The sequence below is a fragment of the Pavona decussata genome, unplaced genomic scaffold, assembly GCF_977016875.1.
Source record: "Pavona decussata unplaced genomic scaffold, jaPavDecu1.1 SCAFFOLD_217, whole genome shotgun sequence".
Lineage (NCBI taxonomy): Eukaryota > Metazoa > Cnidaria > Anthozoa > Scleractinia > Agariciidae > Pavona > Pavona decussata.
This window is the reverse complement of record NW_028145622.1, coordinates 749114-762221: the sequence shown is the minus strand read 5'-3', so window position 1 is coordinate 762221 and position 13108 is coordinate 749114. Positions and strand designations below refer to the sequence as shown.

General features: G+C 41.2%; 2 protein-coding genes across 6 annotated transcripts in view; one reads left to right on the top strand and one right to left on the bottom strand.

The window, feature by feature from the left end:
* The window catches only part of LOC146459712 (uncharacterized), a 39369-nt gene extending 33817 nt beyond the window's left edge, over positions 1-5552 (top strand). For all 5 annotated transcript variants that reach the window (XM_085089143.1, XM_085089142.1, XM_085089141.1 and 2 more), the window contains 6 exons: positions 80-243; positions 2784-2929; positions 3689-3744; positions 3836-3872; positions 4193-4337; positions 4927-5552. In XM_085089143.1, the coding sequence (XP_084945269.1) occupies positions 80-243; positions 2784-2929; positions 3689-3744; positions 3836-3872; positions 4193-4337; positions 4927-5194 (816 nt within the window). In that variant the 3' untranslated portion in view covers positions 5195-5552. The remainder of the gene's footprint in view (positions 1-79; positions 244-2783; positions 2930-3688; positions 3745-3835; positions 3873-4192; positions 4338-4926) is intronic.
* Positions 5553-7663: 2111 nt separating this feature from the next.
* The window catches only part of LOC146459710 (polycystin-1-like protein 2), a 39879-nt gene continuing 34434 nt past the window's right edge, over positions 7664-13108 (bottom strand). Inside the window, exons 20-21 of the mRNA XM_085089105.1 lie at positions 12754-12922; positions 7664-11311 (exon numbers count right to left, since the gene is read on the bottom strand). Of these exons, the coding sequence (XP_084945231.1) occupies positions 9177-11311; positions 12754-12922 (2304 nt within the window). The 3' untranslated portion in view covers positions 7664-9176. The remainder of the gene's footprint in view (positions 11312-12753; positions 12923-13108) is intronic.

The following is a 13108-nucleotide window of genomic DNA, read 5'->3' as shown; positions in this document are numbered from 1 at the left end:
GAACGGTATTGGCTGTCTGTAAATGGTTGTCTCCCGAAGACAAGGGGTCACTTCTCACAGTCTATCACAATCTTTGCAGGAAACAGTTCATCACCATATTCATCAAGGTATCGACCCCAATGCTAAGGACAATGCCGGCTGGACTCCACTACACGAGGCTTGTTCCAGGGGCAAAGTAGACGTAGTCAAGGTTCTGACCAAGTATGGTGCAGATGTCAATGCTTGCTCAAATGACGGTATAAGGTGAGTCCAGCATAAATAGATGGATTTCAAGGTCTCGAAAAAGTCAAGTAATTTTGTATCAGCACAGGGACTTGTAAACTGTATTTTAGATTCAGTGAAAGGTCAGAGAATTTTCTGAATTGCGAAAGAGTTTCTTTGTTTGTAAAGGTAATGTCGTTTCAAGAACTGTGTACGAAGGAATTGATTTCTTTGGCCTCACCGATGGCTTTTTTTTTTCGTAAGGGTTTGTCGTGGGTGGTCAGTGAAAATTGGTTTGTGGTTATTGCAGAGTCAGGGATTCCTTTGTTCCCTGATGAGTGATTAAGTGGAACTTTGATTAACGAACCTCTGTATAACGAAGTCCTCAGTACAACGAACGATATTCTCCAGCCTGGCCTTTTAAAATGTATGGAACACGACCTTGATACGACGAGCCAATTTCGCTAGTTCCTTGGCACTTCGTTAAATCGAGGTTCCTCTTTAACCTTGTCAAAGTTGGCAGAAAACGAAAACGAAGAAAACTCCCTGACCACGGAGGGATTTGAACCCATGATCAAATCACTGTGGCGTTAACCCACTGAGATACTAAAGGGACACACGGCAAGTTTCAAAAATGCCTTGCAAATAAAAGCGTAATACAAACCTGTATATAACGGCCCTGTATATAGCGCTCACCCTGTGTATAACAGTCACTGAACAACTTCCCAAAAATCGTCCCTTATATTTACTGATATGTTGACCTGCATATAGCGGTCACCTGTATATAAAGGACGCGGTCACCCTTTAGACTTCCTGAATCCACAATTTCATTATTTTCTACTTGTATATAACTATAAAAGTTAACGTTAAAAGAGAACGACGTTTCGACCGTCCGACGGTCATTTTCAAGTTCAAAATGAGAAGTAAAATATGTGCTTATATACAATTGTGAAAAAACTAATGAGATACTGATTTAAAAAGTTCTAAGATATTCACATCTAAACAATATCAAAAATAATAGCGTGAATGATAAATACAAAGGAACGCTAAAAACGATAAAAGGTATTTAAAAGGTATTTAAAAGTGAAATAATTAAACAAATAACTTCGCGCGGATCGAGTCGCATTGTTTGTTCAGTTTCGGCTTTAGGTCGCGAATAAACAACATCTCGAAGATCAAGCAGTCGAGTTTGCTCTGACACTTTCTCAGGATTCTGAAGTTGCTTTTAATGGTCTCTGGATCCTGTCCATGCTCGTCCTTTACATGATTGCCAATTGCAGATCGTTTGTGTTCCTCCACACGTTGATGCAAGTGTCGACTCGTGAAGCCAACATAGTCTGCATCGCACAGACCACATTTGAAATAATAAACAACGTTTTGTTGATTCACAATGGGAGGTTTATGTTCCTTTGGTTTGATTTTGCTCTTAATCTTCTGACTTGTGTAGACAGGATGGACATCAGCATCGATCTTTCGGCTGAGATCATTAAGTTGGTGTCTTACCGCGTTCGCCGATTTCTGGTCTTTGAAAGGTAGGACGATTCTGACGAGAGCTCGTTCGTCGGATACCCGTTGTTCAGGACATGCATTCTCAGTAACTTTCGTTTCAATAAAATGTGTGATGGTGTTCTCTACGACGGTTTCAGGATAATGCAAGCGAGAAAAAATCCCTTTAAATGTGGTCTGTGCGATGCAGACTATGTTGGCTTCACGAGTCGACACTTGCATCAACGTGTGTATATAAGCACATATTTTGCTTCTCATTTTGAACTTGAAAATGACCGTCGGACGGTCGAAACGTCGTTCTTTTTTAACGTTAACTTTTGTAGTTAAATCAATTTCGAAAAACTTGTTGATTTGTATATAACGGTCACGAAATTGGGTTACGATTAACGAATAATGAAATCAAGCTTCGAGCTCGGAAATATCAGAAAACTATTACCGATTTTTTTTCTTCTTGATGATGATGATGATGTTTTTACTCCATGTTTTCTCCATGTTGTTACGTTAAAAGTTTTTCCTACAAGGAAACATAGATGAAAGTATACTGAACCTCCCTTAAAGTACATCAAGGACATTTTATGGGCCTTTTTTATCGTGATTATTCCGTTCCTGTTACTCGTTATTGTTAATAAAACGTAAATTGAACGATTATTTGCACATAAGAACGCTATGTATTGACTTCCAGGAGAGTTTAAAGGAAACCCAGCCTTTTCTTTGCAACTGACTGCAACTGCCATTTTGAAAAGTCCCGTGACCCCCATTCACTCCCACCCCTCATTTGCTCCAGACTCTTATTAGTTTCCGGTATAGGGAAATGCCTTTCCGGCTCTCGGCAAAATACACGGACACCCGGATATTACGGACAGTTTCGCTTGTCCCGACGAAAAGCTGGTATATTTTCTCTAAAACTAACCCGCTTAATACGGACACCCGGATAATACGGACACTTTGGTATGCCCCCTGGGTGTCCGTATTAACCGGATTCCATTGTACTGCACTGATGCCTAAAGATTCGTTTTAGTCATTGCTGTTTCCATTAAGGGCGGTACGGGGATTTATTTGTTTCTGTTTTGTGTCAGGCCAATTCATGATGCAGCCGAGGGTGGTCACGTGGGTGTGCTTAGAGTGTTGTTATCATATGGGGCAGATCCGCTGCTCGCAACGTATTCAGGGAACACTGCGCTCAACTGTACCAAAGAGCCCAATGCCAGAGCCTTCTTAGAAGGTACGTTGTTGGACTGACAGACTGACTAATGAATGAATGAATGAATGAACGAACGAACGAACGACTAAGTGACGGACTCATTTATTGATATACTGACTGGCTGACTGATTGATTGATTGATTGATTGATTGATTGATTGATTGATTGATTGATTGATTGATTGACTGACTGATTCATTGATTAACTGATTTGTTGATTACGTGTAATAAAGTGATTAATTACGTGACTGACTGACTGACTGACTGATTCATTAATTGATTGATTGTCTTACTGACTGACTGGTTGACTGACTGATTGACTGATTGATTGATTGATTGATTGATTGATTGATTGATTGATTGATTGATTGACTGACTGACTGATTGATTGATTGATCAATCGATCGATCGATTGATTGACTGATTGATTGATTGATTGTTTGACTTACTGATAGATTGATTGATTGATTGATTTGATTGATTGATTGATTGATTGATTGATTGATTGATTGATTGATTGATTGATTGACATCATCAATAACCTCAATTTAGTAAGAAGTGCACGACAAATGTTTAGGCACCACCTACGAAATGCAAATTGTGGTTAAGATTTCGGCATTGATACGTAAACTTCCAGTCTCAGACTAGACGTTACAACTTTCTATTATTCCAGCTGCCTACAGCGCGCGTACATCACACCTAATACACAAATTATTTCGTGGAAATAAACCTACCTTAAAATTATGTCGGGGTAACTAAAGTGATTACGATTGTTTTCCAGGTTTTCTCGAGGATCTTGACCTAAAGGCCTCCCCGACTTCTGCCAACGAAAGCGAGGTGATGACATGTTACTTACAAATTGCGACGTTGGTCAATATTCGTGAAAGTAGCAGCTCCGTTACATCTAATTTCTTTTTGTTGTTTTCAGGGATGCTGGGATTTTAGTGGATCTTGTTCTTTGTTGGGTAAGTCAGAGATTTGTCCATTTTTTGGTCTTGCTTCCAAGCGCTTAAGTCATCGCGTTGTTTGCGTTCGTCGAAGCTTGAGCATTTGCGAGAGTTTCAGCGAAATTCGAACCCTTGATTTTTCGAAACTCCCGATTCCCTTGGATTTGCCTCGGTGAGATTTACCCCCGATTTTTGGAACTCCCGATTCGAAAAATTGGTATTACACTGTATATCTTTGGTCATGCTGACGAAATCGTTCGTTATTCCGGGAACTTGGTTATAGAGGGCTTTGTCACATAGATGTTCCCCTATGTTGAAACATTTTTGCCTTTCCTTAGATGAATCCGCGGATCGCACGTCTGGTATTTTTGAAGCAGTACCCGCTGGTAACAGCGCGCTGCAAGGAGAGTTTGAGATGTGTGACAGACCACACCTTCCAACCTACAATCTTCCTGTGATGGCCAGCGGCGAGTCAACATCCGGGTAACTACAATAGTGTAGTCACCTTGTGTGATATTTGACGATTATAGCTTATATTAATCTTAATATTCAGTTACCACTAGCGACGTTATATATACTTATATCATGTTTTATTTTTTATCTTTTAAACTTTAATTTATGGAAATTCTGAAAACTTAGCTTTACAGGCTCACTTTACCTATAGCTACTTTATGAAAACTCGGAAATGGCATGTCATTGTCCTTGTTATTGTTGAAAACTTGGCAGTGAAACCACTCGCCTGCAGCTCGTGGTTCCACTTGAGTTTCGAAAATTGTATAACGTCATTTTATGAAAAAAATAAATAAATAACGTCATTTTATGGTATAGACCATAGAAAACGGCCGCCGATTTGTCGAATACTGACTTTAAACTTAATTCACATATTTTGTGGAATTGGGATCCTAACCCGAGACAACTGTAGGAGGCGAATGCTCTCACCTCTGCGCCATTATTACTTCCTTCAAGCATGGCATGTCGGAATAGTAGATAAATGAAATTTTCAGAGCTTCGGTAGAGTTTACATTTCGACGTTTTTCTTCCAAACTTAATTCTTTTGTTGCCTTTTTTCCAGGCGACGAAATTACGTTCTCTTGTCTGACGTTCTTGAACACCTTCGAATTAGCAGAGGGGCTCTGTTTAAAAAGGTAAAGAAACCTGAGATCCGCGAAATGCCCTGGTCTCAGTTTTTAGCCGAAATCGCCGACAAACCTCTGTGTATCGCCCCCAAGTATTCCCCACCGGACAGCAGTGTACAGGAAGGAATGGCTGAACTCCTTCCGATAAACTACAGTCTTCGACGATTGCTAAATATCAGAGTTGAAAGCGTAAATATGACATGAAAGCACCCACTCCTCCCGTTGTAAGAAACGGTCTCCCCTCCACCAACACCACCTCCACAACAACTGAACCTCCTCCTCGAGGTTTTAAAGCTTCCAGTACATGTTGGTAATGTAAAGAAACCCTGGATCATTCATTGCATCTTGGAGAAAACGGGATCGTTGGCGGATGGCCTCACTCCCGCTAGAAACACGTTGATGCAGGAATGAAGATGAGCCTTTCACCGGTCGTTCAAATTGCACAATATTTTTGACGAAGTTTACGTGTGTGATTTTACAACACGGACCTCAGCCAGCGTTGACGTTCCAGACTGTTCAGTCAACAACCGGGAAGAGTAGCCTTTTCTTTACTGATGAAAGTTTCTCTCTCATCACGGGTATAAAAGCCAAGTTATGACATCTGCGGCATTGACCTGATAACGTCACAACTTGTCAGGGGATACACAGGACTTCCGTTGTGTCAGTGACCTCAACATTCTCTTTGGATTAGGCTGTTAATAATTTCTTTCTGTTAAGAGTGAGTCGGTCCTTTTTAGATGTTGACTGTAACACGATACGTGTTTCCGCCTTTCCTCGTTCGCATAGCAAGCCGCAATTCCATTTCAGCTTCGTGATAATAGACAGTTATGTTCTCTTCGATGGTATGGCCCGAGAGTTTGTATTTGAGATTTAAAGAAGCACTTTCACGACGATTTTGCCGTTAGTTGGCCAAAACGGCTGAAATGTTTGACAAAGAACCCTTTCTTTAACGTGAAGTAGCTCTTGGAGCACCGCGCGCGGGGAAAATATCAAATGATTTCTCCAAGAAAGAATAACTAGAGGATCTAATTTTAATGTTTCCATCAATACAAATACAGTCGAACCTACCGTAAGCGGACACCCTTAGGGCCAGAAAGTGTCCGCTTGAGAGAGGTTTCCGCCTAAGGGACGTGTCCGCTAGCGGAGGTTCGACTGTATGAGAGTGACACTGCTCCTGGACACAGTGACACATGCGGGGCTAATTACCTTGGGCATGTCCCTTGTAGTGTTTACACGAGGGGGCGTCATCCCCTAGCAGTTCGCCAGAGAGGACAAGTGTAGTGCTCACAAGTAAAGTCCCGGGGTTGTTCCTTGAATTCAAACTAGTTTGAATTCGTGGAACAAGTCGTAGGGACAAGAATCCGGTTCCTGCGACTTGATATTTTGAAGTAATTGGGAAGTAGAAACGATGGCTCAAGTTATCCCAGCAGCAGTCCTGGGGACTTGGCCCCTACTGTGTGCCGACCTTTATTTTAACGGAATGGACAATTTCACTGCTATAGTTCGAACGATATATTCCTAATGTCAACTTGCAAACTCTCACTTTGCGTAACTGTCATTGGGAGGGGTTGTTTTATGATCAAGACGTATGAAGTTTTCATGCTGGTAAACGGCCTAATTGAATTCGTTGTGAAATATAAGGAGAAAGTGGTTATTCATCGTGTTCCTCCTAAGGGTGCCAAAACTTAAGCTGACTCAAGAGAAGAAGAGCAAAAAAACTAACAACAGTGAGAGAGTCGCCCTGTACAACACAACGCAACAAATAGCACATCTGAACACTGTTCTATAGGTTCTGTTTGAATGGTTACTTGATTTCTTCCACAAACTCAAAAGCTAGAACCACTTGGTGCCTTATAATATATATTATAATAATTTCATCGGGCATTGCGGCGTATTTTGCGGGCTAAAATGAAGAATTCAGCGGGCTAAAATATATTTTAGCCCGCTGCTCTGAGCCAATAAGAAAGAAGAAAATAACGTAGCCCGCCAATCAGAACTGGAAGCCATTCAACTGTTCGCGCCGTTTTCTTGTTTGTTTGACTGGAAGCGCTGCCATCTGCAAAGAGATTGTTTTGAGCTACAAAATCGATGGAAAACCTAACGAAGAAACAAATTCTCAGTCGTCTGAGCTAGATGAAGAGGACTTTAATACAGAAACTCGAGGGCGATGGGTGGAAATAATGCCTGTAGTAGCTCCACGGCCGGAGGCGAGGTGAATGTAACTTGTCTTCTTTGAGCGAAACCAGCTCAGTTAACTTGCACAATCAATTTTAACAGTCGTAAGAGACTATTACTTCGCAGTTTACAAAATTCTGTTATTTTCCTTTTGCAAACTTAGAAGCAAAGATTCTTATGACAAAATTTGCGGTGTTCTGCCAAAGTTTTAACTTTTTGTGACAACGAAAGCTTTTGTACAATAAAATAAACGCCGACGCGATTCCGGCAGCGTTCACAGAAGATATCGCGATCGCTTACTGTACTGTCTTTGATTCCTTTTGTGAATGCCCTCTGAAATTATTATAATAGTAATAGAGTTGATGTTCTTGGGCGTAAATATGTTTTTGGCCCTTCTCAGAACTCCTTTTAGCCCTCGCCTGCGGCTCGGGCTAAAATGAGCCTGAGTCGGGCCAAAAACATATTTACACCCGCGAACATCAACTCTATTGTTATATTACCGCAGGAAAGTACTGCTCAGTAGCTTTCATCAGAATGATGACACTTTAGGATTTTCTCCACAGACTCAAAATTCAGAACCATTTTGTACAGCGTAATAAACAGTACCGCAGGACAATATTGCTCAGTAGCTTACATTTGAATGGTCACACTTTAGGATTTTATCCACAACCACTTTGTACCGCATAATAAACAGCACCGCAGGAAAGTTCAAATCAAAAGCTATGATTTGATCGGTCAAACTTAAAAAATTTTATCCCACCTTTACGGCAAAATAAACAATTGCGCTCAGTCGTTGCTCAGTAGCTTTTATGTAAAGATTTCATCCATAGAATTGCATTTGCTGAGTCGAGGTTATGCTTTAGGAGGAAGACGGTTAATAACTGAAGAAAAGTTAGATATAGTCATAAAAATGTTGAAACCATAGCAGCCAATCTCTGTTCGCGATTGCAGCAAGCTTCCATCGCTCGAGTGCTTCGTATGCATGTGGTCACAAATAGAAACTTCAAGGTGTGTTGATTAAGCCCCAATATCAACATCCTTATTCTCCTAACTGTTTCATGTATTTCGTAGGGTACTAGTTGGGAGAATCTGTTACAACATCAAAACATTTAATGTGTGGTGATCATTGCCTTTATTCTCATCTCCAGTATGTGTGATTAAGTAGTGGATTTGCAAGGAGAAATTAGATGCTGGTGACAATTGGGGTTCAAAGGGACGGTGCCCAAATATCGTTCCCAGGGCTGAAAGTCCGAAAATGCAATCTCGTACCCAGAGTCCTCAGGCTCTTTGGCCAGCGGTTGGTCGCCAAGAGAGACTCTGGGGAGCTGGAATTTTATTTCTTCAGGATTTTTACGGTAAAACAATAAAAGCCGTTACGGAGCAGCCAATCAAATTTTTTTTTTCGAATTTTCCAGAGTCTCTCCCTGCGCCCACCTGCTGACTAAAATTCTGAGGACTCTGGGTACGAGATTGCCGAAAATGAGGATACAATAAAAGGAAAACCAGACATGGGTCCAAATAAACAAATTTATTTTATGAAGGTCGTTCTCGGGTTAGATTTATGATCTAGCAAACAAAACCTTTACGAAGTTACGTTATTTTAATACATGTCAAACTAGTTAATTACCTCTCACCCCCTTAAGATGAGAGCCTTATTTTTCAAAGCATTAAAAAAAGTAGTTGATATTTTGATTTAAAGTTTTGTGTGGATTTGATTTTTTTTTTTAATGATAACTGGGCTCATGTCTTGGCTACCATCTTGGGATTTTCGTATAGTTCGAAACGTTTGGAAGGTGATTGACAATGGCCCTTCCTCAATCTGAACGGAATGATGTATGCCCTCACAGTAGAAATAAGTATAGTTACGCGCATGCCTCTTCATCGTCGTAGTTATCATAGACGAAAAAGTTGTTCTATAAGGATATAATCAATGCGTGTTACGCTCATTTGAAGTAAGGTGCAGCTTTTCATTGACATTATTAGCCAAAGATGTGAGCAGTGGGCAGAGTACTTAAATATTTGTTTCCCGAATCTTTTCAAGGCGCTGTAGGTCGTATTTACTTAAGTGTGCCAAGTGTCGAGTTCTCGCCTGTGTGATTCGAGATACTGTAACCGGTGAACAATGTTTACGGCTTTTGACTGTGCTTGTTACTGCTACCGTCGACGTCGATGAAGACGATGCCATTGATGTTGTTTCTGACGATGACCTTGTGTTCACTCTGCAAGCCAATTCCTTCTCTACGAATCTCGTAACCAGGTTACACGACTCTTCCTGTGCGCAGTAAGCCTTCCTTGTTTCTGCGATCTCTGTCGTCGATGTAGAAGACGATACCATTGATAACGCTGCCGACGGTGGCTTCACTGATGACCTTGTGTTCACTCTGCAAGCCAATTGCTTCTCTGCAAATCTTGTAACCAGGTTACATGATTCTTCGTGTGCGTAGTAAGCCTTCCTTGTTGGTGCAATCTCCGTCGACGATGCCACTGACACTGCTGCCGACGGTGGCTTCACCGATGACCTTGTGTTGACTCTGCAAGCTAATTGCTTCTCTGCGAATCTCATAACCAGGTTACATGACTCTTCCTCCTCGTAGTCAAGCTGGATAATTTTCTCTAAACATCGGAACATGCGTACTTCTTTCTTGCGTAGTTCCTTGACTTGCAATTTCGCGTCATCTTTTCCCAAAAGCTTGTGCCTCGTCTGCTTTACAGCGATACTTGTTTTACCATGAAGTAATTTTCGTCGCGTCGTCGTCGGGTTTGTTGTCAACGACACGTTATCTTTGATTGATCTTGGTCTTAGTTTTCCTTTTGAATTGGCCCTGGTCTCAGCTTTTTGCATTGAATTGTGCACTTTTCTTCTACGCACCCCTACTATCTTGTCTTTGGCGTGTTTCCTCGTGCTTTTCTTTATGGCTTTAGTTATGGTGTCAGAAAGATTCTTTTCTAGTTCATCATTGCCGAGACTAAGCTCTTGTACTGAGTCCTTTAGTTTGTTTGGAGCAACCGAGTTCTTTGCCTCAAATAGTGCATCGTTTATTTCAGCGATGAAGAAATTCATTAAAACGATAGTGAGGCTCGCAAGAATCAAAATGGCAAATATTTTGCCAAATTCTCTGCTTGCATGCGACAGCTCGTCAATGGGCCCTTTCCTTATTTTGCGTAAAACTAACTCAAGCTGAAAATACGTGGCTTTCAGAATCGTAGAATACTTTTCCGATCCCGTTCCAAAGATGAGGATCCCGCAATGCATAAAAGCCATGAAACCAATCGTAAAAACAACTATAAAGGAGAGGAAGACCTTTGTGGAATCTGCCAATGTCTTCGAAAATATGGCAACCTGCTCATTGTACCGAATGAGCCTCAAAAGCTTTAAGGTTACAAAAAACAACAGTAATCCTAAAACGCCATATTCAGCCTCTGTCCATGCAATGACTGCTTGAAAGTTTACATTCGCATAGATGTTCGTATTCATTCTCTTTATTGTTGAGAGAGCTACGGACGAGCGCATAATATTCATCGCAATAGCCAGCACAGAGGAAACAACTTGAAGGATCTCTACCCAATTCCAGAAGGACCTGAAAAATCGCAGGCGTTGATGACAAACTGTGTAACATATTCTTGCCACGTAAAGTAGCACTAATATAAGGAAGATAAGTACGCAAAGCAGATAAAATCTGTACGCACTTGTTTCCTTGGAAGGCAAGGAAATGGTCTTAATCCTTTCAAATGGGGCTTTGAATCGAGAGGGGTGGATTTCGTAGAAATACGTCGCCACGACCAAGAGGTTAGACGGAGGATTGAATGCAGAGAACTCGAATATCACAGCACGCGACTGAAGATCCAACCACCCATGTTTCTGCAACATTTCCATTATTCCAAGGCTAATATTAATCTCATAACCAAGATCTGCCACGAATCCACCTCCAGGATAAAGATGAAACTGTCCCCACTTCGGCACTGTGTCGGTTTCTGCGGGCGTCTGGTATCGCCATGGTTTCGGACAAAATCGGTTTAGTTCGTCTTTCTTCGTTGAGTTATCGCTTGGGATCTGGCGATAGGGCGTCACGTCTTCGTTTTTCTTGGAATACGCATGATGACATAAACGGAAAGTTGTCTTCATGTAATCCAAAACGTCACAGGGTTCTGAAATAACGAGGAAAACTATCATGGTTAATTGGAAAGTGGAAACGTTTACATACAGCCGCTTTTCCTTACCAAGAAGTCTTACAGGTATAAGTGCTCCTGGTAACATTTTCATACATTAAGCACACGTTCACTTATTGTTGAAATGTTTGACCATGGACATTACGTTATGTCCTCCCCAACAACAACAATTAGCAGCAACAGCAAGCAAGCAGCTAACAAGAAAACAGAGAAACAACAACAACGGCACGACATCCAGAACAGGTCGGTCCAGAGGACAAAAGATAATTTCTAAGGTGTAAGCTGTCAATTGGAGGGTGATCATAACGTATACTGAAGGAGCTTGACGTACTCCAACAGCTGCAATACCCCCTCCCCTCCTCCCGCTCTCCTCTCCGCCTGCATGAGAAACGGGAAAGGATGCTAGCCGGAAAATTTGAATCACAGCTCAAACAAAAGACCAATCTGGGCGTGGCATGTAAGAGATTCATTTTACTGAATGAATGGTGGCTGTGAAGAACGTTTAGCCTAATGTTTGTCTAATTGGTCTGACTGCAACCCTAAATGATGCTTTAACGTCTCGGACACCCCAAGTGATATCAAAATCCCTAATTATGTCCCTTAGAGAGACGACGAGCGTGCCCGCTCCCACCACAAAGGAGTCCTGCTCCCGGGATAAAAATATTTTGTTGGAGGGATAAAATTTCGTTGTAAATACATTGATCTCGACCTTCAAGGCCCTCTAAAGTATTATAGTAATTTCATTCGAGTGTCGTAAAGCAGCGTATGAACCAATCAAAATTCGAAGCAAATGTATGTAGCTGACATTAAGCGCGGGGAAACGCCTGCGAGCCAATCACGGTTGGTTTTCGATTGGCTTCTCGCTGGTGGAGAAAGTGGCGCGAGTTTTGTTAGCCGATCACAGAGCGTCGACAAAAGAAAATGGAAACGCTAAATAAAAACCGCTCAATAAGCATCACGTAAGCCTAATTGCTATGTCCTGCGAACAGTGTTAACAGATGTACATGCATGTCTCGCCTGGGACGTAATCCTTGGCCTTAGTTGAGGTAATTTCCACCCTCTTCCCATTTAGCTCCATACTGAGGTACTCATAAGTAAAAGGAACCATAAGACCACTCAGCTACCAAACACAAGCAATCATTTAACAAACCAACCAACAAATCAATATTGAATTTATCTCAAACAAATGAATTTTGACGGAAACCTTTTATCCCCTAGTATCAAATAAAAAATTATTTTATCTTTTCCCCTTACTTCTCTTGTAAAAGTAGTTGGGAGAAGTTGTTAAAATATCAAGGAAAATTCACCTTGGGTGATCATGTCCTTAATTCTCATGACGTCTGGGGTGGCTTGAATAAGCAATGATATAGCAAGGGGAAATTTGATGTTGATCACCGTTAGGGCTAGAAGGGTTATCTTACCTGGTTTAACCCTAAGTTGTCTAATTCGTGGCATTCCAACAAGAATAGAGCATTTGTCACCAATGTAGGAACTATTGTTTTCTTGAAAACCATTATACCACGCTCCGGGATAAACGCCAGAGATGGCGTTATTCCGCAGCCATTCCCAATACAACGTGTTGTTCAAAACCTGACAAATGTAGGTAACACAAATAGCTTTGTCATAAATATTCATAACGTAAGCATGCAGTTTGCAGCAATAATTTAAAATTTTATACAGATAATATGGAGAATAGTAAGGAACATCTGCATGTTAGACCACGGACAGCGTTAATTAATGTTAATTATTCAGTGCGTCCGGTTGTTCTTCTTGAAG